Genomic DNA, 25,977 nt, shown 5'->3' on the forward strand with positions numbered 1-25,977 from the left:
CGCTCAATAAATACGATTGATTGATTGATTGATTGATTGATCCTCGACTCCGCTCTCTCGTTCACCCCTCACATCCAAGCCATCACCAAATCCTGCCGGTCTCAGCTCCGCAACATTGCCAAGATCCGCCCTTTCCTCTCCATCCAAACCGCTACCCTGCTCGTTCAAGCTCTCATCCTATCCGTCTGGACTACTGTATCAGCCTCCTCTCCGATCTCCCATCCTCTTGTCTCTCCCCACTACAATCCATACTTCACGCCGCTGCCCGGATTGTCTTTGTCCAGAAACGCTCTGGGCATGTTACTCCCCGCCTCAAAAATCTCCAGTGGCTACCAGTTAACCTACGCATCAGGCAAAAACTCCTCACTCTCAGCTTCAAGGTTCTCCATCACCTCGCCCCTTCCTACCTCACCCCCCTTCTCTCCTTCTACAGTCCAGCCCGCACCCTCCGCTCCTCTGTCACTAATCTCCTCACCGTGCCTCGTTCTCGCCTGTCCGGCCGTCGACCACCAGCCCACGTCATCCCCCTGGCCTGGAATGCCCTCCCTCCCCACATCCGCCAAGCTAGCTCTCTTCCTCCCTTCAAGGCCCTACAGAGAGCTCACCTCCTCCAGGAGGCCTTCCCTGACAGCCCCCTCCTTCCTCTCCTTCTCCTCCCCCTCTCCATCCCCCCAGCCTTACCTCCTTCCCTTCCCCACAGCACCTGTATATATTTGTACATATTTACTACTCTATTTTACTTGCACATATCTATTCTATTTATTTTATTTTGTTAATATGTTTGGTTTTGTTCTCTGTCTCCCCCTTCTAGACTGTGAGCCCACTGTTGAGTAGGGACCGTCCCTGTATGTTGCCAACTTTTACTTTCCAAGCACTTAGTACAGTGCTCTGCACACAGTAAGAGCTCAATAAATACAATTGATTGATTGATTGATTTTGCTTTTTAGTTCATGGCTGACCAAGAAAAAAGTGGGAGTCAAGTCTCCAGGAAGGTGCTTGGGTGTGGGGACTCCTCAAAGGGCTGGATCCAGGGTGGTTAAGTTCAAAATGGTTTGGACTTTTAGATCCCATCCTCCCAATCGTGGCTTTGCCAGTTGCTAGACCTGCTTAGGCTAATGCCTCTAGACTGTGAGCTCCTTGTGGGCAGGGAACATGTCTACCAAATGTGTTACACTGTACTCTCCCAAGCGCTTAGTTTGGTGCTCTGCACAAAGTAAGTGATCAATAAACACCGTTGATGATAATGATGATCTCCATTTTACAGCTGAAGAAACTGAGGCTCAGAGAAGTTAAGTGACTTGCCCAAGGTGACCCAGCAGACAAGTGAGAGTGATAGTATTAGAACCCAGGTCCTCTGACTTCAAGGCCCACTTTCCACTAGGCCACCCTGCTTCTCTAAAGGGCCTCACATTCTTGTGAAACTTGGCGGTGGGGGGGATCTGTTTAACTTGTTTTCTATTTACTGTCCAATTCATCCTTGATCCTCTTTGCCAGTCCCTCGATCAACCTAGTGATGAGATTTTGCCCACAGGAGCAGTTTATAACATGGGATGTTATGAATGTCACCATAGCTCAGCTCTGATTTCTTTTGGCAGAAAATCTTAAGGCTTTTTCCCCTCCTCCTGGTTCCTGAGCCCCCTGCCAGCCCAAGCCAATTTCCTGCTGGCGAAGGTGCTGAGTGGATAAACCCTTAATTTATCCTCACAACAGGTACAGATTGAGCAGCCGCAGCATAAGCTTCCTCGTTCACTGCCCCATCATCAATCTAGGTACTTCATCGAGCAATTCAGAGCCCTGGGATGGATCTAGGCTAATATACAGTATCATCCTTGGTGGGCTGAGCAAGTTTCATTCCCAACCCTGAAACTTGCATAGTGGTTCAGATGCCCAAGCATCCGCGTTTGTTGTGATCTCACACAGGGAGCCAACTTCTTACTTTGAGTATGGGAAAGAAGGGAGGAAGAGAAGGGGGGAATGGAGAAGGGATGGGAGAAAGGGCAGGGGAGGCAAAAAGGACAGAAGGTGTGCTTCCCCTTTCTCCACTGTGTACTCCTTTGGTCCTCACTGAATACCAAGCAGCTCCCCTGGCCTTGGCCCTGAGGGCGCACAAGGAGCCGCCTCCAGCTTTCCTCATTCCCCCGATCTGCCTAGGGGAATCCACGATGGACAGGAGGGAGTCAGAGCTCCGGGGCCACCACCATCACGGGAGCACGCGCCCCACAAGCCCCCGCCACACTGCGGCCAGGATCTGGCGGAGCCAACGGGGACTGTGGCCACCGTGCAGTCCACCTGGCTCTGGGGCTGCGGCCCCAAATCTTGCTTTGCCAGTACCAGTACCCACGCATCCCCACGGTGTCTTGGTGGCCCAAGAGCTCTGCCCTCCATTGACACCATCCCCAAGACTGCCCAGGTTGGGACAAGGGAGACAGACGGCTCCTTCCCTTGGCAGGGGTGAAAGAAGCCACCCACCTCCCAAAGGCCCAAGAGGACCAGAAGCGAATGCTGCCGCCTCATCAAATTCTTCCTCCTGCCAGGTCCACCGCTGGGCCCTTTCTGGCTCAGGGGGATGGGCTAGCTATGGTGGCCCGTCCTGCCCCAAGGCCTGAGCTTCATCCCACTCAGTGCCCGCCCCCACCCTGGGCTGCAGAGTCGGTGCCTGTGACCTCATACCCAACTGACTCTCTTTGTGATCAGTTCCTATCGAAGGAACAATCACGGCTGTACTGTGGGAAGAGAAAGGGAGCTCCGCTGGGGACAGGTGCTCCTTTCTGCCCGCCGCACCTCCTGGAGCAGAGCATCATTAAAACGGTGGATCGGGGCTGGAGCCTGGTTAGGTTGGCCAGAGAGCCTGAGAAATGATAAGATCCAATTCCCGGAGTCAAGGAGATAAGGTGGTTTTATCTCCTCCTGCACACAAGGAGAGTTAGCTGCTTGGCTGATCCCAGATAAAGGGCTGCTGACAAGGGAAGATTGCAAGAGACAAACTAGCTGTGGGCTCCAGCTTTCAGACCTGGCTGACCTCAAATGTGCTGAGACTAACAAGCTGGGAAGAGAAAAGTCCAATTAACCTACAGGGGGAGGTGGGGGAGGAGGAAGAAACAGGTAATAGCTACCTGACAGAGGGGAGGGGGAGGTGTCCACGTTCTGCTGGGTCAGCTCAGGTGGAGGCAGCTCAACCTTGTCCTCTTCAGGGCCCCACCTGCTCTTCCGCTTCTTCTTGGTAGCAGCGGAGGTGGTGGCGGCGGAGGTGGAGGCTGATTTTCCGAGGCCCTGGGAGGCTGGCAAGGCCGAGGACGATGAAGGGGAAGGAAACAAAGTGGAAGGTGGTACCTTGGGTGGGCTCTTCCGCTTCAGGCTGGGTTCGGGCCCTGGGACTACTCCTACAGCGCTGACCTTGGCTTTTCGGAACTCCTCCAGTTTCTGGCGGTAGTACTTGTAGCCTTTGCTGTTAGGTTCGTACAAAAATCTAAAAGAAGTTGAACAGATGGATTTCTAAGCCAAACCGAAAGACCACCTGCACCTGGGGTTCCATCCAGCTTACGGCTCAGGGGCGCTAGTTAAAATGTACTGGAGGGGAATATCTTGGCCAGTACCTAAGCTTCAACTGCCCGCTGGATGCCTTGCTCACAATCATTTTGGTCGGGTGGAACCACCGAGCTCCCTCTGCCCCCCCGCCCTCCCCCCCACCCCCCACAGCCAATTCCAATTCACGATAGAAGCTCAGCTTCTGGGTCATTAGCTGACTGCAGTTCTGGCAGGTTGAAGACCAACTCTGTTCAGAACAGCCATCTCGGAGCCTAATGATCATAAGCACATAGCTGTAATACATCTCCCCACAAACAGCAGGGCCGGGCCTCATGCTGACTGAAAGGGTATTTTCAAGGACTCCTTGAAAACCAAAGACTTCCTTGGCGGCTCTGGGCAAAGCCCCTGAACCGTCCCAGGGCTTAGGAATCCAGTCGAAGAAACTGGGAGGGGAATCATTTATTTTATATTTATTTATTTTATTTTGTCTATTTATTTTATTTTGTTAATATGTTTTGTTTTGTTCTCTGTCTCCCCCTTCTAGACTGTGAGCCCACTGTTGGATAGGGACCTTCTCTATATGTTGCCAACTTGGACTTCCCAAGCGCTTAGTACAGTGCTCTGCGCACAGTAAGTGCTCAATAAATACGATTGAATGAATGAATCAGGCATCTGATCCACGGATCTTCAGCGCCAAAATACCATGGCCCTCTCATCAAAATGACTCAGTAAGAAAAAGTCTGCCCTACCCACATCTCTCCTACACATTTAGGCTGGGCTTAACTCATGGGTCACCCCTGAACTGAGCAGCGTATTTTTTTCTAGGAAATTCTGGACCTTGTGTTTATCACAAGTGCCCGATCCCAGCAGGACCAGATGGGATTTATCCCCGGGGCTCAGAGAGAATGAATTCACACACCACCATTACTTTTCTTGGCTATGTCATTCAAACCAATGCTTGGAAATGGGCTACTATCATACTGAAGAGAAAAACAAGCTAATTATATGCTGGGGAGCCTGGACAAGGGTAGAATTCTCTCAAGAACCACAGTGGCCATTCTGATACAAATTTATGAATACTGGGTTCTGCTGGGCAACTTGGTAGAGAATCCATCCAAAGGTGCTGCCGTAGGGGATGGGGCTCTCCTGGTCCTCAGAAAGATTTTGGGACCAAAAGAGCTAGTTGAAAGTGTGGCAATTGAGCCAGGTGGGCATCCCCAATGAAGGAGTGGCAGGAAAGAGTGTCCAGAGTTGTAAATGTCCCAAACCAGGCATAATGGGTAGGGGATGGGGAGAAACACATATGAAGGGCTTAAAGACAAGTCAGACTGGTGACGGTTTCTTTATGGGATAAATGACTAAGAGTTGGCTTGTTATGATCATTGAAACTTCCCCCCAGCATGTTTAGAAAGGCCAGGAATGCCCCCTCTGGATGAGTCAATCACCTGTGGGTTAAAAAAATCAATCATATTCATAAAGTAACAATTCACATGACAGTATATAGCCATGGCCCCCAACTGGTGCAATCTCTACCCAAACCCTACCCTCATCAACTCTGAAACTCTATCCTACCACCACTTCTTCACCCACACACTCCCCGCAAATCTATCATGTTCCCCACAGAGACCTCCAATCTTTTGACCCCCTCCAATTTTCTAGTTATGGTGCCCCATTTGGTCTCCATACTCAAACCGCCTTCTCTTGATGTACAAATTGACACCCTCAACACCACCCTTCCTGTCAATCTTGTAGCACTAACCCGCAACCCTGGATCACCTCCACAGCACACTTCCTCCACTTGTGCCCGAGCTGCGGACTGCTGCTGGTGGAAATCCAGACACCAGGCTGACTTCATCCATCTCAAATTCAAACTCACCGCTTTTACTCTACCCTCTCTTTCTCCCGGCAACGTTACTTTTCCATCCTATTGAGTCCCGTGCCCACTACCCACATCAGCTGTTTCCTTCCTCAAATCAACTTTTCCACCCCCACATACTTCTCTCATCTCTTGACCCTAAAGACCTTGCCACGTACTTTTAAAATTGATAAAACTGAAACCACCAGGACTAATCTCCCTAAAATCTCCCTTGCTCCTCAACTCTCCCAACTTTCCCAGCAGTACCTCAAGAGATCTCCCGCCCACTCTCAAAAATCTACCCTCTCCACCGGCCCCTTCGACCCCATCCCAATGCTTGCCCCCAATGTTCTTCTCCCACGCCCTTCTGCGTCACCCCTGCACTTGGATTTGGACCCTATATTCACTCCTCCCTCAGCTACACGGCACTTATGAGAGCCTTAGGCTGTGAGCCCCATGTGGGACAGGGACCAGTGCTTAACACATAGTAAGCACTTAAACACCATGCCATGCTGAGAAGCAGCGCAGCCTAGTGGAAAGAGCATGGGATTGGGAGTCAGAGGACCTGGGTTCTAATCTTGACTCCACCATATCTTTGTTGTGTGACGTTGGGCGAGTCATTTAACTTCTATGTCTTAGGTACTTCATCTGTAAAATGGTGATTAAAGCTGTTGGACACACCAACTTCCTTAGCTTATATCTTCCCCAGTGCTTAATATCGTGCCGGGTACATAGTAAGCACTTAAAGACCATAAAAAAAATTATTATTGCATATCTGTAATTTATATTAATGTCTGCCTCCCCCTCGAGACTGTAAACTCCTGTGGGCAGGCAACATATTCATTCATTCAATCGTATTTATTGAGCACTTACTGTGTGCAGAGCACTGTACTAAGCACTTGGGAAGTACAAGTTGGCAACATATCTACCAACTCTGTTGTACTGTACTCTCCCAATCACTTAGTACAGTGCTCTGCACATGGTGAGTGCTCAATACGATCAATTGATTCTTCCCTCTTTGACTACTATCTTCAACCTTTCACTTTCCAATGGCTTCTTCCCTTTCAAGCACGCTCATGTATCCCCTAGCCTAACCACCGCCCCCCACAAAACAAACTTCCCTTGACTCCATGACTCCCTTCCGTTATCACCCCATCTCCCTCCTACCATTCCTCTCCAAACTTCTTGAGTTGTCTATGCCCGATGACTCATCCTCCTCTCCCGTAATTTTCTCCTTCCCTCCAATCTGGTTTCTGCCACTTTTACTCCACCAAAGCTGCCCTCTCTCAGGTCACTATGACCTTCTTCTTGCAAAATCCATAAGCTCTATTCCATCCTAATCCTCCTTGACTGCTAAGCTTCCTTCAACACTGTGAACCACCCCCTTCTCCTGGATACACTATCTTCTATCTCTCTGACCGCTCCTTCTCAGGCTCTTTCACGGGCTCCTCTTCTGCCTCCCATCCTCTACCTGGCTCTACCTCACTCAGGCTCAATACTGGGTCTCTTTTCTATTCTCCATCTACACCCACTTCCTTGGAGAACTCGTTCACTTCTACAGCTTCAACTACCCTTTCTATGCAGATGGTTCTCCAATCTACCTTTTCACCCCTGATCTCTCACCTTCTCTGCAGCTTCACATTTCCTCTTGCCTTCACCACACCACTACTTGGATATCCCACTGACACCTCAAACTTAACATTTCTAAATCTCAAACTCCACCCTCCCCATCTTTCCCATCACTGTAGGCAACACCATTAAGCTCCCTGTTTTACAAGCCCTTAACCTTGGCATTATCCTCAATTCATCTCTCATTCAATCCATGTATTCAACCTGTCCCCAAATCCTGATGTTTCTCCCCCCGCAACTTAGATTGTGAGTCCCATGTGGGACCTGATTATGCTGTATCTACACCAGTGCTTATTAGAGTGCTTTGCTTATAGTAAGCACTTAAATACCACAGTTATTTTTACCACCTTCACAGCATCAGTAAAATCCGCCCTTTCCCTTCCAAACTGCCACTCTGCTAATCCAAGCACTTATTTCCCTCCTTGACTACTGACTGCATCCTCCTCACTGGCTACCCTTACTCCTTTCCCTCCCCTCTGCAGTCCATACTTCACTCTGCTCCCCAGATCATTTTTCTACAAAACTAGTCAATCCACATCTCCCCACTCAAGAACCTCCAGTCATCGCCCATCCACCTCCACATCAAACTCCTTATCGTCGGCTTTAAAGCATTCAATTGGCTCTCCCCCTCTTAGCTCAGTTTGCTGTTTTCCAACTACAACCCAGCTCGTACACTGCACTCCTCTAAATGTCAACCTACTCTCTGTGACCTCGATCTCGTCCATCGCGCCACCGACCCCTGTCTCGGAGTGCCCTCCCACTTCATGACACAGCACCACTCTCCCCACCTTCGAAGCCTTATTAAGGTCACATCTCCTCCAAGAGGCCTTCCCCCGCTAAGCCCTCATTTCCCCAACTCCATTACCTATACACTTAAATCTGTACCCCTTAAACACTTGATATTCACCCACCCTCAGCCCCACGGCACTTAACATACACATCTGGGATTTATTTAAACACCTGGCTCCCTCTATAGGGACTGTAAACTCCCAGTGGGAAGGAACATGTCCATCAACTCTTGTACTGAACTCTCCCAAGCACTTAGTACAGCACTCCATACGCAGTAAGTTCTCAGTAAATACCACTGATTCATTGGTTGTTTGAATGGAAGCCTCCTGGGAATGCCCCCCCGCAAACCTGGGGTTTATGAGACACATTTGCTTCTGAGGGTGCTCATCATCACCCCTGGCATTTATTGAGCTTTTAACTGTGTGTAGAGCACTACTAAGCGCTTCGGAGAGTACAAGCACAACAGAGTTGGTAGACCCGTTCCCTGCCCATAACGAGCTCATACATGGGCAATGCAATGGGACCCCGGGATGCCTACAGACTGTTCCGACACATCCACGTCTTCAGAGTGCCCCGGAGCAAGGAGAGATCAGGCTGCCCTGCTCAGGGTGGTACATCTCCTTAGACCTGGGCCTCACCTCCCCTTACCATGAACTTCAGGCACCTCCTCTCACCTGAAAGCTTGGTTTTCCCGGTTGTTCTGCAAGGCGATTGTTTCTACCTCTGGCCCCCCGTCTGCTATAAATCTGGCCAGCTTCTCGGCAAAGTTCTTGGTCTCTTCATCCTCTGGGGGTGAAACTTTAAGCAGGCTGTCAGTACTGTACTGGGCTCAACTCACCACACCCAACAGTCAAAAGCCTAATACGTTCTAAGAACCCCAAGGGTGAAATAAGGGCAAGAGGAGGGGTTTATTTTAGGGATGATGCAAAGAAAAACAGGCAAAAGGTAATAGATTACTTCATTTGGAATCAGCGACTAGTGCCCTCTCTCCCCCCTCTAGACTGGAAGCTCCTTGTGGTCAGGGATCATGTCTACCAATTCTATCGCACTGTACACTCCCAAGTGCTGGGTACAGTGCTCTGCACACAGTAAGCCCTCAAAAAAATACCATCGATTGACTGACTGCTAACTAGCATGACTACTCTCAGTGACCCTGCCCTCCCACCCTGGGATTTGGGCTCCTGGGATTGGTTGGGGCTTGATCCCCTGGGCGGCCTTTTCCTTCCGACAGCGGGGTTTGTGGGAGGGAAGAGCCCAGAGCTTACCCGTACCTGGGAGAGATGGGGAAGCCCTAATTGCCTGGGGCCAACAAGAGGATGGAAAACAGGGAATGAGGAATAACCTACTCCTTGGGGAAAAGAAACATTTTGCTTAAAAACAGAACTCTTCCCCTCCAACTGCCTTTGGCTTCTTATCACCCTCCAGCATTTCATCACTCAGTTGGCACGTTAATCGTTTAGAATGGAGCCAACAACTGCAATTTTTTCACCTCTTGAAACTTTCTACTCCTTAGTACAAATGTTTTGACTCGGCAACTTTTTCCATTCAAAAGAAGAGATGGGATTTCTGAGAGTCTCAGGTTCATGAGAAATGACACCAAAACCATACCATACTTTGATATTCAAAACTGATTTCTTGATCCTGACAAAAAATAAAAGTTGCTGCTTATTTCTCTATCTCACTTTGTCAGTGTGTTGGGAACTAGCTCACAGTAGTGGCTGACGAGCACTCTATTTTCATTTTACAGAACTGATTCCTGACAGTTCATGTCAGGGTTTTTGCACTTACCTTTCTGAGAAGACAGATTCTGTGAATTTTGATTTGTCTTTTTCATCTCTGCAACTTTTTTTCGATAGTAAAGGAATTCTCTGCTGTTCTTATCATGTAAAAACCTGGATGGGGAAAAATAAGGTACAAAACAAGTTACTAGGATGTCAGAATTCTAAAGCTTTTGATAGGCACATTTTAAAAGCAAGCCGGCGGTGAATCGAAGGGCAACATTTTAATATATCGCAGATTTTCTGAGCTGAAGCCATTTCGGCAGTGAACACAGCCTGACAGTTCCCAGTGAAAGTTTAATAATCTTCCAAAATATATCTGGAGAATGTGTTCTAGATCCAAACAAAGCACCTGAGGGCCACATGTTGCTTTCAATAATAATAATAAAAAAGGCAAGCCACAACTCCACAAAGACATAAAAAAAACTCCATAATGCACTTACGAAAAAGCAGGATTATCCTTGTAGTCCTCCATAGCAACTTTTTCTAATTCAGGGCCTCCCTCTGCCACAAACCTGGCCAATTTCTCTACCACTTTCCGGGTCTCTGCATCCTCTGGGGGTGAAACTTTAAGCAGGATGTCAGTACTGGGGTTCAATTCACACACCCAACAGTTAACAGGCATAGTACTTGTAAGAACCATAACAACAGACAAGAATGGGATGGGGGAGGAAGGAGGGGGAAAGAGGTTGAAATGGGGGAGTTAATCCCAATGAGAATCACAATGAAAAACAACATCAACAACAAAAAGCCACCCCACAACACAAAAAAAAAATTCAAACACCATTTCTCAACAGACCAGATGAAAAAAAGGCCCATCAGATTGATACCAAAAACTGTAGCTGGCTGCATATATGGTGGAAAAGAATTCTCAGTTGAGTAAATTCTGCTTTTCGCCCCTTCTCAGAGGGAGTTTACAATACGCAGGACCGTAAACACTTTTTAGAGGGATCACAAGGGAAAAATTGATAAAAGCCAGGTAATCGTCACTTTTCACTAAGATTAAATGACGTTGCCTACTGAGAACCCAACACGGAAATGAAGGAAAAGGACCACGATTCCAATCCCCATGCCTGCACTGTTATCAGTGCACTTTGTACCGAAATGACCCATCTCATTCCTTCCTCCTGCTCCTCAAAGCATTCTATGGATTTGGTGTGCGGTAATCTTACTACAAAAGTGTAATGACCCACACAGTTCCTCCTCTCCCACCAGAGGAACAGCAACAGAAGGCGCTAAACAAACTGTATTGGACAGCGACAGGGACAGCAAGAGCAGGTCAAATCTTTCCCACCATCCCTCTCTTTCAACGCTCGGGCCAGATCTAAATCTCCTAAACCTTGGACAGAGCCCCGCGTTCAAATGAGACCACCAAGGAGGGGACTAAATAGTATTAATCTAGAGTGAGAGTCACTGGGAACTCCTGCCATTTCGAGACAGAAGAAGTTATCGTCCTCCCAAAGAAGGAATGCACAACAGTCCTACCATAAATCCTCTCAAAATGGCCCCCCGGAAAATCCAGACACACCTGGCTTCCTACCGCTAGAGCTAAGTGTGCCAGCCCACAGAAAAACAAGTAACTTACTTTTTATTTCCAACCATTGTTCATAATCCTCCTCCTCCTCATCATCTGGGGATTGGAACACGCTCAGGCGGTTAGCAACGGGTGTTTGCTTAGCATGGGAGTAGTTCTTCACTTGATTAACAGAGCTGCTCACTCCCAGGCTGGGACGTTTTCCAATCAAGATGGGTCTCTTCCCAGCACTTGAGGAGGAGATGTTCGAGGAGCCACTGGCAGAGCTTGGGGAAGCATCTTGAAAGGACAGGGAGAACGACAGAATCACAGCAGTAATTTTTGAGTAGAGGCAGTTACACAGAGTCAGAGGGCTGGAAGAGTCATCTAGTCTGCACCCCTGCCTCCTGACAGGACCGCTCGCAACTAAATCAGGACAAATAGAAATCTACTCGAGTGGTAAAGAAGGTGCTGTGAGGAAGAATCCATAACTCCGCTCAGGAACCCATTGCAGGGTTTCAAACTGCCAAAAAAGTGTTCCTTATGTCTCTCCGAGACTCCAACCTGCTGCAGATTAAGCCCGTCACCAATTGCTTTGTCCTTAAGGGAGATGAGGGAAAGAGCCAATCACCGTCTGCTACAGAATCACAAAAAGCAAGTTTTGGAGGTGCAAAGCCGTGTTTGTAATTAAAAGGAGAGCCCCCTGGGAGATAGAGTGATATGGGTGGCCCTTGCTTTACCCAAAAGATGCATTTTGTGAAACGGCTGATCTAGACAAAGTCACCGACAGTTCTAAACCTTGGTCAATGCTAATAATAATGATATTTGCTAAGCTCTACGTGTCAAGCCCTGTACTAAACGATGGGGTAAATATAAGATAATCAGGTAGGACATGGTCCAACAGTCCACACAAGACTCACAGTCTAAGTAAGAGGGAGAAGGATTTAATCTCCATTTTACAGAAGAGAAAACTGAGGCCCAGAGAAGTTATGTGACTTGCCCAAGGTCCCACAGTTGACACGTAGTGGAGCTGGGATTAGAACCCAGGTCCTCTGACTCCCAGGCTCTTTCTGCTAAGCAATGCTGGTTCCTTGAAAAACTTAGTGTTAAGTGAAAGAGCACTACAAAGTATAGTTTTCCATGAGAAACAATTATGCAGACATGTTCTTTAATAATAATAATGGAATTTATTAAGTGCTTACTATGTGCAAAGCACTGTTCTAAGTGCTGGGAAGGTTACAAGATGATCAGGTTGTCCCACGGGGGGCTCACAGTCTTAATCCCCATTTTATAGATGAGGTAACTGAGGCACAGAGAAGTTAAGTGACTTGCCCAAAGTCACACAGCTGACAATTGGTGGAGCCGGCATTTGAACCCATGACCATTGACTCCAAAGCCCGGGCTCTTTCCACTAAGCCACGCTGCTACTCTTTAAATTATGATCCAAAAAAAGTGACCAAAACCACATGTATTTTCAAAAAGTAAAATGACAAATAGCATTTATTGAGGGCCCACATAGTGCAATGCACTGTACTAAGAGCTTGGCAAAGTTCAGAAGCACAATACAAGTTTCCTACCCACAAGGAGCTTACAATCAAACAGGGGAGAGAGACATTAGGATATTTAGAAATATTGGGCTCAGAATAAATGTGCAGAGCACCGGAGGCCTTTACCCAACCTATTATTATTATTATTATTACTCCAACCCACACCCCCACCAACTGTGTCTTCCGAAAAATGAGCTCCTGCCTGGCCTTAACACTTAGGAGTCCTCCAGGGTGTGTTTTGAATAATTTATACTGAGTGAAGGAAATTTTGTGATCAAAACCTGGCAATGATGATGTCTGTTTCTTGGCACTCGACTATCGATCTGTCTACGTCTCCTGTGGTTTCAATCGAGCTCATGTCAGAGTCATACAAGATTATGAATTTAAACAATTAAATGTTAACCCATGCAGACATTGAAAAAAAAATCTAATTTAACTACCAGACAAACTTTTAGGCTGTGTGCTCCTGGCAATACCTGTCTCTGCTCAGAGCTACCCGACTGCTACGTGCCAGGCTCTCTCTCCCTTTTACTTCCCAGCAGGGCGCTTTATTTTTGGCCCCAGCAGAGGGATACTATGTTGCATGCCTTCAAACATGCCCATGTCTCTCCCATCCTAAAAAAACCCCTCTCTTGACCCCACCTCACCTTCTAGTTATCGCCCCATCTCCCTCTTACCATTCCTTTCCAAACTCCTTGAACGAGTCGTCTACATCCGCTGCCTCGAATTCCTCAACACCAACTCTCTCCTCGACCCCCTCCAGTCTGGCTTCTGTCCCCTACATTCCACGGAAACTGCCCTCTCAAAGGTCACCAATGACCTCCTGCTTGCCAAATCCAACGGCTCATACTCTGTCCTAATCCTCCTCAACCTCTCAGCTGCCTTCGACACTGTGGACCACCCCCTTCTCCTCAACACGCTATCCAACCTTGGTTTCACAGAATCCGTCCTCTCCTGGTTTTCCTCTTATCTCTCCGGTCGTTCATTCTCAGCCTCTTTTGCAGGCTCCTCCTCCCCCTCCCATCCCCTTACTGTGGGGGTTCCTCAAGGTTCAGTGCTTGGTCCCCTTCTGTTCTCGATCTACACTCACTCCCTTGGTGACCTCATTCGCTCCCACGGCTTCAACTATCATCTCTATGCTGATGACACCCAGATCTACATCTCTGCCCCTGCTCTCTCCCCCTCTCTCCAGGCTTGCATCCCCTCCTGCCTTCAGGACATCTCCATCTGGATGTCTGCCCGCCACCTAACTCAACATGTCCAAGACTGAACTCCTTGTCTTCCCTCCCAAACCCTGCCCTCTCCCTGACTTTCCCACCTCTGTTGACGGCACTACCATCCTTCCCGTCTCACAAGCCCGCAACCTTGGTGTCATCCTCGACTCTGCTCTCTCATTCACCCCTCACATCCAAGCCGTCACCAAATCCTGCCGGTCTCAGCTCCGCAACATTGCCAAGATCCGCCCTTTCCTCTCCATCCACACCACTACCCTTCTCATTCAAGCTCTCATCCTATCCCGTCTGGACTACTGCATCAGCCTTCTCTCTGATCTCCCATCCTCGTGTCTCTCCCCACTTCAATCCATACTTCATGCTGCTGCCCGGATTGTCTTTGTCCAGAAACGCTCTGGGCATGTTACTCCCCTCCTCAAAAATCTCCAGTGGCTACCAATCAATCTGCGCATCAGGCAGAAACTCCTCACCCTGGGCTTCAAGGCTCTTCATCACCTCACCCCCTCCTACCTCACCTCCCTTCTCTCCTTCTACAGCCCAGCCCACACCCTCCGCTCCTCTGCCGCTAATCTCCTCACCGTACCTCGTTCTCGCCTGTCCCGCCATCGACCCCCGGCCCACGTCCTCCCACTGGCCTGGAATGCCCTCCCTCTGCCCATCCGCCAAGCTAGCTCTCTTCCTCCCTTCAAGGCCCTACTGAGAGCTCACCTACTCCAGGAGGCCTTCCCAGACTGAGCCCCTTCCTTCCTCTCCCCCTCATCCCCCTCTCCATCCCCCCCATCTTACCTTCTTCCCTTCCCCACAGCACCTGTTTATATGTATATATGTTTGTACATATTTGTTACTCTATTTATTTTACTTGTACATATCTATTCTATTTATTTTATTTTGTTAGCATGTTTGGTTTTGTTCTCTGTCTCCCCCTTTTAGACTGTGAGCCCACTGTTGGGTAGGGACTGTCTCTATATGTTGCCAACTTGTACTTCCCAAGCGCTTAGTACAGTGCTCTGCACACAGTAAGAGCTCAATAAATACGATTGATGATGATCTACTGGAAGGTCAACTACCATCAAGGGAAACAAAAGGCGGTCTGTACATTCATTCTCGGCGAAGCCACCATAAGGAACAGCGGCAATAAAATTCTCTCGTGCTAGCCCAGAGAAGTTGCTACAAGAGTCTTACAAGGGGTTGCTGTAAACGGAACACGGCTTTATAAAGTGAGCAGCTGGTTCTAATCAGGGCTCCGCCAACTGTCTGCTGTGTGACCTTGGGCTAGTCATTTCACTTCTCTGGGCCTCAGTTACCTTATCTGTAAAATGAGGATTGAGACTGTGAGCCCTAAGTGGGACAGGAACTATGTCAAACCCGATCTGCTTGGATCCACCCCAGTGCTTAGAACAGTGCCTGGCTCATAGTAAGCACTTAACAAATACCATAATTATTATCACTATTTCTATTGCAGAATGGGGAAGCTAATTCAGGGTGGAGTTTTGAGGGGCCGTGGCTTCCCGTGGACAAAGGCTGCCTCTCCCCGCCCCCTCCCCCAACCCCAGCCAAGTGAGAGGAAAGCCTGAGCCATGGCCCTGGGGCCTGACAGGGATGTAAAAAGGTCCAGCCAGCACCTGAGCGTGATAAAGTGCCAAGAGCCCCCCAGCTGGGCCCCATAGCCCAATGGATGTCAAAGCGGTCCCCGCTAGCCCCCAGACTGGTCTTGTAGCCTGGTGGGTGTGAGTGGAACCCCGTGAGCCAGGGATGAGATGGTGTCTCCAGGTTACCTTCAGAGCCCCTGCTGAGTTCTGGAGCCTGTCTGAGGGGAAAGGAACCTCGTCTGGCCTCATAGCCTGGGGTGGGTGAGAAGAATCTTTCCTGTTCTCCTTCTTACTTAGACTGTGAGCTCCAAGTGGCACAGGGACTGTGCCCGATCTCATGATCTTTACCCCAGCGCCTGGCACATATTAAGTGCTTATTGAAGACAACTATTACTATTGGAGCACCTGTAAGGTTGAAGGAGAAACAGACCCAGATCTTGTTCCCAAGGTCCCCCTCAAAATCAAGCTGTGGGAATGGACCAGGGAGGAGAAGCGCCTCTGGCTTGGCTCTGGGGCCCAGCAGGGGCAAGGGAAAACAGACCGGGTTCTAAGGCCCAATTAGGGAGCCCTGGCTGGCCATCAGCAGTCAAAAAATAAAAGCCACCATACTGGCTCCAAGGAGCAGGCCGGGCTAGCTGCAGCTGCCTGCCCCTGCCCCAAAAGCTGTGGGGACAAAGTGAGTGCCTTTGTCCCCAGAGCACCAATTCCATACAAGCAATGGCAGCTCGCCCCATGGAGCTGCGCCCTGTTGTCGAAGACAGCCATTCGCGAGGAAATGTCGATCAACAACTAAGGATATGAAGTTAAACCTCTAGCCCTTAAATGCCTTCGCCTCTTTCTGGACGAGGAATTGTGAAGAGATGTTTGCAAGTTCACGCATAAGCAGCATGGTCTAGTGGAAAGAACATGGGCCTGGGAGTCAGAGGATGTGGGTTCTAATCCCGCTCTCCGCGTGCCTGCTGTGTGTGACCTTGGGCAAGTCACTTCACTTCTCTGGGCCTCAGTTATCTCATCTGTATAATGGGGATTAAGATCGTGAGGCCCATGTGGGACAGGGACTGTGTCCAACCTGATTACTTTGTATCTACCCCAGTGCTTAGAACAGTGTTTGGCACATAGTAAATGCTTAAAAAAAAATACCACAATTATTATTTTTCTGGCATCCTTCCATTTTCCACTAACCATTTGGTTGAAAATAAATCCAGATGGACATGAGAAGGATTAGGTTCGTTCCAGTTCCGCAAAAATCTGCACATGTGAATCAGTGTAAAAAGAACTAGTGTAAAACAAGGACTATGGAAAATTAAATCTTTGCCCCTTGCTCTCCATCCTCTTTCCACACAGCCAATATCTAAGATGTTAAAGCAGAAGCAGGATGGATGGATTCAAGCGCTTAGTACAGTGCTCGGCTCACAGTAAGCACTCATATAAATATGAATGAATGAATTTGAGCTTCTTTTCTACCTTGTAGTGTTTATGTTGCTGGTTGGCTTCAAGTAGCTACATCGTAAGCTCCTTGTGGACAGGGAACATGTCTACCAACTCTGTTATACTGTATGCTCCCAAGTGCTTAGTATAGTACTCAGTACACAGTAAGCACAATACCACTGATTGAAGTACCTCTGAAACAGGGCCTCCCAGAATCATATGGCATTGGTCTCAGTTTTGAAACTTACCAGAGCTGGATCGCTCTTTCTGTAGCTTCAGAAACTGCTGGAGGAAACTGCCGTCATTGGCAAACTTGTTAGAAACAGATGCTGTGTTCTGTGCACTTGCAACTCTAAACCCAAAACAAAACAAACAAATGTCACATATCAAACACACCCCTAAAAAAAGACAGACACGATGAAGTAGAGACCAGCAGGGATTGGGCTTCAAAAATGCTAAAGGAGCAGCAGATGCTGAAAGGGGAGAATAAAATTGCTATTTCCAGTGTTCCTATAGCTCTAGGACTCCACTGTCGTATTGTACTCTCCCAAGCGTTTAGTACAGTGCTCTGCACACAGTATGCGCTCAATAAATACCACTGACTGACTCCTCTCAGCCCTACTGGTCCAGTGGAGAGAGGAAAGACCTGGGAATCAAAATTTCTGGGTTTTAGGCCAGGTTCTCCAGGTAGGGGAATGACTGCTGGAGCTATGCCATCAGTGGTGAAGGTTTCTGACTGATGAAACACCTTTGGCATTGCTATGAGAAGCAGTGTGGCCTAGTGGGCACAGCACGGGCCCAGGAGTCAGAAGGTCCTGGATTCCAATCCTAGCTCTGCCATTTGCCTGCTCTATGACCTTGGGCAAGTCACTTCTCTGGGCCTCAGTTAACTCATCTGTAAAATGGGGATTAAGACTGGGAGCCCCATATGGGACAGGGGTCATGTCCAACCTGATTTGCTTGTATCCATCCCAGCGCTTAGTACAGTGCCTGGCACGGGCACACTCTAGACTGTGAGCCCATTATTGGGTAGGGACCATCTCTGTATGTTGCCAACTTGTACTTCCCAAGCACTTAGTACAGTGCTCTCCACACAGTAAGCGCTCAATAAATGATTGAATGAATGAATGGCACATAGTAAGCACTTAACAAATACCACAATTATTATTATTAGAAGTGGACGGGCCCACAGGAATCTCAAAAAATAACTGACTAATTGTGGAGGAGTAGGATCGGGGCTGGTGGGGGGAGAGAAACGGAAAGGTCAAAGACCGCAGGCGGCTCCCAAGGCAACCGCCGGCTAGGTTATCGTGTTATGGCAAAGTATCAGCACGATACTGTGGTCACTTTGGCAATCTATGGGTCTGGTACATAAGAAAACCTTTATGAGCATTTGGCAATGTGCTGCACACTTGCCCTCTTACTGGCCTGTTGGACAGCATGCCCCAAAGGGCACATGATCAGCAAGAGATGAGAGGGTGCAAAGGGCCCTGAGCAAACCACTAGCACTACAATCAATTCCTCTGCATGAGCTCTTGGTCCTGAAGCTCATCCATCATTTTAGATGGGTGAGACTATCATTATGTTACAGACAGTGAACATGCTTGCTAATTCTGTTGTACTAAACTCTCCCAAGTCCTTAGTACAGTGTTCTGCACACAGTAAGTGCTCAATAAATATCACTGTTGATGGATTACTTCACTAAGAGCACAAAAATCTTCCTACCTTCATTTACCTGCCGTTAGGCTCCTTGACAGCAGTCACTGCTAATCCGTAAGTTTGGGAATGTGGAAATCCTTTTTTTAAAAAAAAAAATGATGATAATGATATTTGTTAAGTGCTTACTGTGTGCCAAGCACTGTTCTAAGCAAGCACTGGGGTAGGTACAAGGTAATCAGGTTGTACCACATGGGGCTCACAGACTTAATACCCACTTTACAGATGAGGGAACTGAGGCACAGAGAAGTGGGGTGATTTGCCCAAAGTCACACAGCAGATAAAGATTAGAACCCATGACCTCTGACTCCAAAGCTCGGGCTCTTTCCATTAAGCCACACTGCTCCTGAACAAAAACTCTAGTTTCATAAAGGCAACAACAGAGAAAAATTGTTCCAATCAGCATTAATGTAGAAACCAAACTGCCAAAGCCAGGAATGTAATCAAATACAGCTCAACTGTTGGCTGTACAGTGCCGGTATAGTTTAAACAGTATCATGTGGCTGGGTCAGCAGAACAACTCACCCACAAAACACCCCACCACCCCAACTCCCAGCCCACTGGATTGCAAAAATGAAGGCTTTCTGAATGGTTAAGCTATTAACATTACTTGCACCTGAAGGAGAAAGGGCAGAGAAGGAATATTACGATTCTATTTTGGGCTTGACGGCACAATTACAGCATTTCAGGCTTGACCTCAAGGATCACTCCAAAACAGAGAAGCAAAATAATAATAATAATAATAGTAATAAAACCCCCCCCAAAACAACCTTACCAGGAGTGAGGATCAGGGGCTTTGGCATTTTCTATTTTCTAAACTCAAGAAATCGAAAGGAATTCACAGTTCCACAAATCCTGTATTCTCCCTCCAAGAAAGCTGTCCCTTAACTATAATCAGCCTCACCGAAGTGTGATCCTCCTTTGTCTTTCTCTCTTTCCCTGGTTCTGTGCTTCTTCCTGCTCTCTGCACCTACAGCTCTGGGGTAGGAGATCTGGACTAGTGATAAGCAATAGAGAGGAAAATCAGGACATGGTTATTTCTTTAGGGTAAAAGTATAACTGTCTTGACAATTACCTAAAATGAACTGCAGAGCCTATATATGACTATGCAAATTACACAATTTAATGTAAATACACTGCTTACTTTCTTATTTCTTACCTTCACATGAAGCAGAAACTCCTCACGACCGGCTTCAAAGCTCTCCATCACCTTGCCCCCTCTTACAGCCCAGCCCACACACTCCGCTCCTCTGCCTCTAACCTCCTCACTGGGCCTTGTTCTTGCCTGTCCTGCCGTCGACCCCTGGCCCATATCCTACCTCTGGCCTGGAATGTCCTCCCTTCACACATCTCCCATTCCCCAGTCTCTCCCCGCTTCAGTCTATATTTCACTCTGCTGCCCAGATTATCTTTCTACAGAAACACTCTGGGCATGTCACTCCCCTCCTCAAAAATCTCCAATGGTTGCCTATCAACCTTCAAATCACGCAAAAACTCCTCACTTTCGGCTTCAAAGCTCTCCATCACCTTGCCCCCTCCTACCTCACCTCCCTTCTCTCCTTCTCCAGCCCAGCCCACACACTCCGCTCCTCTGCCGCTAACCTCCTCTCCGTGCCTCGTTCTTGCCTGTCCTGCCGTCGACCCCCGGCCCACGTCCTACCTCTGTCCTGGAATGCCCTCCCTCCACACAGCTGCCAAACTAGCTCTCTTCCTCCCTTCAAAACCCTACTGAGAGCTCACCTCCTCCAGGAGGCCTCCCCAGACTGAGCCCCCCCTTTCTCCTCTCCTCCCCCTCTCCCCACAGCACTTGTATATACTTGTACGTATTTATTGCTCTATTTATTTGATTTGTACATATTTACTATATTTACTTTATTAATGTGTATATAGCTATAATTCTATTTATTCTGATGGTATTGACACCTGTCTACTTGTTTTGTTTTGTTGTCTGTCTCCCCCCATCTTACCTCCTTCCCTTCCCCACAGCACCTGTATATATGTATATATGTTCGTACATATTACTCTATTTATTTATTTATTTATTTTACTTGTACATATCTATTCTATTTATTTTATTTTGTTAGTATGTTTGGTTTTTTTTTCTCTGTCTCCCCCTTTTAGACTCTGAGCCCAATGTTGGGTAGGGACTGTCTCTATATGTTGCCAATTTGTACTTCCCAAGCACTTAGTACAGTGCTCTGCACATAGTAAGCGCTCAATAAATATGATTGATTGATTGATTGTAAGCCTGTTGTTGGGTAGGGATCATCTCTATATGTTGCCGATTTGTACTTCCCAAGCGCTTAGTACAGTGCTCTGCACACAGTAAGCACTCAATAAATACGATTGAATGAATAAATGAATGACTGTAAGTGGAGGTGGGGCGTTTTAAGAGAGATGTGCCCATGGTGTCACTATGGATTGGAAACGACTCGACAGCGTAAGAGAACATCTGGCAAGGAAGAAACTGTTGTGCACATGCAGCATGAACCAGTGCAAAGAGCACAGGTCTGGGAGACAGAGGACCTGGATTCTAATCCTGCTGCGAGGCCCTGGGCAAGTCACTTCACTGGGCCTCAACTTCCACAATATTCCTTACGGAATTATTTCCATAATTTTCCTTATGGAAAAGAGGGGATTCCATACCTGTTCTCCCTCCAACTCGGACTGTGAACATCATTTGGGACAGGGACTGTGTCCAGCTTGATTATCTTGAACCTACCCCAGCACTTAGAATAGTGTTTGGCACACAGTAAGTACTCAACATCACAGTTATTATAATAATTATTACTCGGCATTAGTTAAGACATAATGCAGCTATACTTCCCAGACTCTGCCTTGTGGGAATACTTTACAGTATTTAACACCATAACTCAGTTACCCCATCTGTAAAATGAGAATAAATTCTGTGAGTCCTGCATGGGATGTGTATTGCATCCAACCTGGTTAACTTAGTATGGTGCTTGGCACCAAAAAAAAATAAAAATAAAAAATTGGAAAGGGCAGGAAAGGAGTCATGTAGTGGTGGATATAATATTGGAATTTATAAAGAAAAATGTTAGACATTGTAGTATCTCTGAACCATCTACCCCTCCCCAAATAATTATGGTATTTGTTAAGCGCTTACTATGTGCCAAACACTGTTCTAAGTGCTGGGGTGGACACAAGGTAATCAGGTTATTCCCTGTGGGGCTCACAGTCTTAACCCCCATTTTACAGATGAGGTAACTGAGGCCCAGATCAGTGAAGTGGCTTGCCCAAGGTCACAGAGAAGACAAGTGGTGGAGCCAGGATTAGAACCCACGTCCTCCGACTCCCAAGCCTGGGTTCTTGCCACTAAGCCACGCTGCTTCTCCGAATCCATTAATTACCTTTGAAACAAGGTACTATAATGCAACCCTCTACTTAAGGTTATTCAAAACCACAACTGCCGTATTAGAGCAGAAAAGAGTGTTTTAATAATAATCATCATCATCGAATTGATAAGCGCTTACTATGTGCCAAGCACTGTACTAAGTACTGGGATGGACACAAGCAAATCGGGTTGGACACAGTCCCTGTCCCAAGTGGGGCCCACAGCTTGAATCCCCATTTTCCAGATGAGGTAACAGGCCCAGAGAAATGAAATGATACATTCAATCGTATTTCATTCAACCGTATTTACTGAGCCTTACTGTGGGCAGAGCACTGTACTAAGCGCAAAATGATTTGCCCAACGTCACACAGTAGAGCCGAGATTAGATCAATTATACTACTCTCAATTGTCTTGAAAGGGCTTAACTGCTCATTTTAAATGTTCTTACTAGCCACCGGAATGACCAAAACTGACCGATACTTACTCCTTGGACCGTGTAGGTTGCGGATTTCCCACGTGATTCAGCTTGGCTTGCTGCTCCATTTTGGCTTCAATTTCTCTCTTCTTCTGAGCAATCAACTCCTCTTGATGAACAATATTCATATTCATCTTCCCGGATCTGGGTGGTGCAACCCCAAACCATCTATTAGCTTTTCCTGGTGAAAAAATATATAAAAGCGTGATCATATTAAAACCCAAATCTCTTCCATCCGACCTTGCTTCCCCAACCCCACACAATTCCATTTTTTAAATAGGAATTTGTGAAACATTTACGGTGTGTAAAGCACCGCTCTAAGCACTGGGGTAGATGCAAGGTAATCAGATTGAATACGAAATAATCAGGTTGGGGTTCACAGCCTAAATCGGATGCTAAAGAGGTGGGTCTCAATTCTAGCGTGCCTCCGATAGAAACTGAAATAATATTTTGCATCTTCAGGGGCAAACTGACAAGTTCCTCTCAATAAAAACGTCTCTTTCCGAGTGTTTCTGAATGTTGCTAAATCTCCAACAATTAATAATAACAATATAATAATGAGGCATTTATTAAGCGCTTACTATGTGCCAAGCACTGTTCTAAGCGCTGGGGAGGTTACAAGGTGATCAGGTTGTCCCACGGGGGGCTCACAGTTTTAATCCCCATTTTACAGATGAGGTAACTGAGGCACAGAGAAGTGAGGTGACTTGCCCAAAGTCACACAGCGGACAATTGGCGGAGCCGGGGCTTGAACCCATGACCTCCGAGAGGGGAGATTTCGGGGCGCGGGGGGAGGATCCTCATGTTTTGGTTCTTCAACCATTAAGTTGGACCACCAAGTCCATAAATAGGTCCAGAACAGCAAAACACCCTGCCCCCGAATCCAAAGCAACCGGGCCTCTCCCGGTTACTTTAGGAAGGAAAGTGAACTCCGAAGTTGGGAGCTGATTGGGAATTTTGAGGAGGAAAAGCCGGAAGGCAGGCGGGAGGTCATTATCATCGTCAATCGTATTTATTGAGCGCTTACTATGTGCAGAGCACTGTACTAAGCGCTTGGTAAGTACAACTTGGCAACATATAGAGACAGTCCCTACCCAACAGTGGGCTCACAGTCTAAAAGGGGGAGACAGAGAACAAAAGCAAACATACTAACAAAATAAAATAAATAGAATAGATATGGACAAGTAAAATAAATAGAGTAATAAATATGTACAAACATATATACAGGTGCTGTGGGGAAGGGAAGGAGGTAAGATGGGGGGATGGACGGGGGACGAGGGGGAGAGGAAGGAAGGGGGAGGTGTGGGGAGTGAGGAAGAAGTGAAGTTAAATGTCTGAGCTAGTAGGGGTGGGGAGGGAGGGGGAATTGAGGGGAGCAACCTCACCTATTATCCCCCCACGCCGACCTGACTAACCTGAAGCGGGAGGAGAGGTTTGAGTCTCTGCAGAGGCCCCAGAACCACGGGCAAAAAGGGCGGGAGACGGAAGAAACCGTCGTCCACGTTCCCACCCTCACCCCGCGCCAGGGGGCGCCGGGCCCAGGGATTTAAAAGGGACGCAAACCCGAGACAAGAGGGGGTGAGAGAAGAAGTGGACTGTTACCCGCAACGTCTCTGGTATCCATCTTGAGGTTTCCCCAGTTCCACAATGCCCGAGCTCCTCTCGGGGAGGATTATCTCGCGCGAGGAAAACTGGGTAATGGTAGTCCTCGATTCCCAGCCACCTCCACAGGTCTTGAGGAAAAGCCGGGAAAGGAATGATTTTCCACTAAATGGCGGCCCGCGTTCGGAACTAAGGAGGTCCGCCAATTAAGCTACCCGGGAACGGTCGCTATTTACCAAGGGGGGGCCCGCTGACCCTCTCGCCGCGTACTACAAATCCCACAAGTCGCCGCGTGGGATAGGGAAGGCGGAGAAAAGGGAAGGGAGGCAATAAAGCGGTAAAGTGTCGCGAGATCGAGCTGTCGCTCCGGCCCCCGCCCTCCCCCTGAGGTGGTTGTTCGTTGTGGAGCCCAAGATGGCGGCAGCTCAGGCGCAGGGCGCTGTGGTGCAAGCGGCCCAGAGCGAAGGCCTGGAGTCTTGGTATCTGGCCCTGCTGGGCTTAGCCGAGCATTTCCGCACGTCCAGTCCGCCGAAAATCCGACTTTGCGTCCACTGCTTACAGGCCGTGTTTCCCTTCAAGCCGCCGCAGCGGATCGAGGCCCGGACCCACCTGCAGCTCGGCTCGGTGCTCTACCACCACACGAAGAACAGCGAACAGGCCCGGAGCCACCTGGAGAAGGCGGTGAGGGGGGGGAACGGGCGGGACCCCCCGGGAAGGTTGGGGGCGCCGCCCAAGGGAGGATTTGGGGCCAGGGACCGGCGGACCCGGAAGGCCCGAGCCCGGCCAGAAATCAGCCCAGGCCCAGTTAATCGCGCAATCAGGAGTATTTATCGAGGACTTACTACGTGTAGAGCACTGTGCTGAGGCCTCGGGCGGGTACGGTACGGCAGAATTAAGGGACGCTGCCCTCCCCTTAATGAGCTTGTGGAGAGGAGGCCAGGGAAAGCCGCGAAAGGCGAACGAGGTGGGCCAGATCGGGGAGGAAGGGGGAACTGGGGTCCTGCACGATGGTGGGCACCACCGCCCCACTAGCCCCCTCCTCCCCCTCTCCATCCCCCCCGCCTTACCTCCTTCCCTTCCCCACATCACCTGTATATATGTTTGCACGTATTTATTACTCTATTTATTTTACTTGTACGTATTTTATTTTGTTAATACGTTTTGTTTTGTTCTCTGTCTCCCCCTTCTAGACTGTGAGCCCACTGTTGGGTAGGGACCGTCTCTATATGTTGCCAACTTGGACTTCCCAAGCGCTTAGTACAGTGCTCTGCACACAGCGCTCAATAAATACGATTGATGATGATGAGCCAACTTGGACTTCCCAAGCGCTTAGTACAGTGCTCTGCACACAGTAAGCGCTCAGTAAATACGATTGATTGGTTGGAGATGGAAATACTGTGGATTTACTTACTGCCTCATTCCTTTCCTGTGCCTCCTTTTCTGCTACAGTATTGGGTCAGGAATGCCGAGTAGCTTTGGTGTAATCCAATAAATGCTAGCCATCCTCACTTCAATGGAATAATAGCCAATTCCACCTTTTCTTCAGCCCTCTCTCAGAAATGTTCATAATTTCATTTCTAGCATTTGCTGAAGAGGGTCTTTGGGCAAAAGTCATGCCTGAATTTGTTTTTTTTTTTTGTTTTTAGACTTGTATTTTGAACTCTTAGTGTTTCAAGTTTATCCTTTCCTGCCTTAACTCTGCCCTCTCCTCTGCCGGACAAAACTGTTTTCTCCTCCCTTATTGACACGCGTGCCCATCATCCCCATCAGCTCTTCCGTACATTTAACTCCCTTCTTAGGCCCCCCTATTCCCCCCTATTCCTCCCCCTGCTTCTTCCCTCACCCCCAACGATCTGGCCTCCTACTTCATTAGTAAAATTAACTCCATCAGGTCTGAGCTCCCCCAAGACACACCTCCCCCTTCTCCAACCCCCCTGCTCTCAA

The 25,977-nt window shown here is 48.1% G+C and overlaps 2 protein-coding genes across 3 annotated transcripts in view; one reads left to right on the forward strand and one right to left on the reverse strand.

The window, feature by feature from the left end:
• Nucleotides 1-24,156, reverse strand: part of SUGP1 (SURP and G-patch domain containing 1) — a 37,800-nt gene extending 13,644 nt beyond the window's left edge. The window contains exons 1-9 of one of the 2 annotated variants that reach the window (XM_038772563.1): nucleotides 24,034-24,156; nucleotides 22,441-22,612; nucleotides 19,506-19,598; nucleotides 17,134-17,237; nucleotides 11,162-11,389; nucleotides 10,020-10,143; nucleotides 9,587-9,690; nucleotides 8,473-8,596; nucleotides 3,114-3,466 (exon numbers count right to left, since the gene is read on the reverse strand). In XM_038772563.1, coding sequence (XP_038628491.1) covers nucleotides 3,114-3,466; nucleotides 8,473-8,596; nucleotides 9,587-9,690; nucleotides 10,020-10,143; nucleotides 11,162-11,389; nucleotides 17,134-17,237; nucleotides 19,506-19,598; nucleotides 22,441-22,612; nucleotides 24,034-24,055 — 1,324 coding nt within the window. In that variant the 5' untranslated portion in view covers nucleotides 24,056-24,156. The remainder of the gene's footprint in view (nucleotides 1-3,113; nucleotides 3,467-8,472; nucleotides 8,597-9,586; nucleotides 9,691-10,019; nucleotides 10,144-11,161; nucleotides 11,390-17,133; nucleotides 17,238-19,505; nucleotides 19,599-22,440; nucleotides 22,613-24,033) is intronic. The other variant, XM_038772564.1, reaches the window with a different exon arrangement.
• Nucleotides 24,157-24,447: 291 nt separating this feature from the next.
• Nucleotides 24,448-25,977, forward strand: part of MAU2 (MAU2 sister chromatid cohesion factor) — a 45,215-nt gene continuing 43,685 nt past the window's right edge. Inside the window, exon 1 of the mRNA XM_038740255.1 lies at nucleotides 24,448-24,714. Within this exon, the coding sequence (XP_038596183.1) occupies nucleotides 24,448-24,714 (267 nt within the window). The remainder of the gene's footprint in view (nucleotides 24,715-25,977) is intronic.

The sequence above is a fragment of the Tachyglossus aculeatus genome, chromosome X1 (assembly GCF_015852505.1).
Source record: "Tachyglossus aculeatus isolate mTacAcu1 chromosome X1, mTacAcu1.pri, whole genome shotgun sequence".
NCBI classification, from domain to species: Eukaryota; Metazoa; Chordata; class Mammalia; order Monotremata; family Tachyglossidae; genus Tachyglossus; species Tachyglossus aculeatus.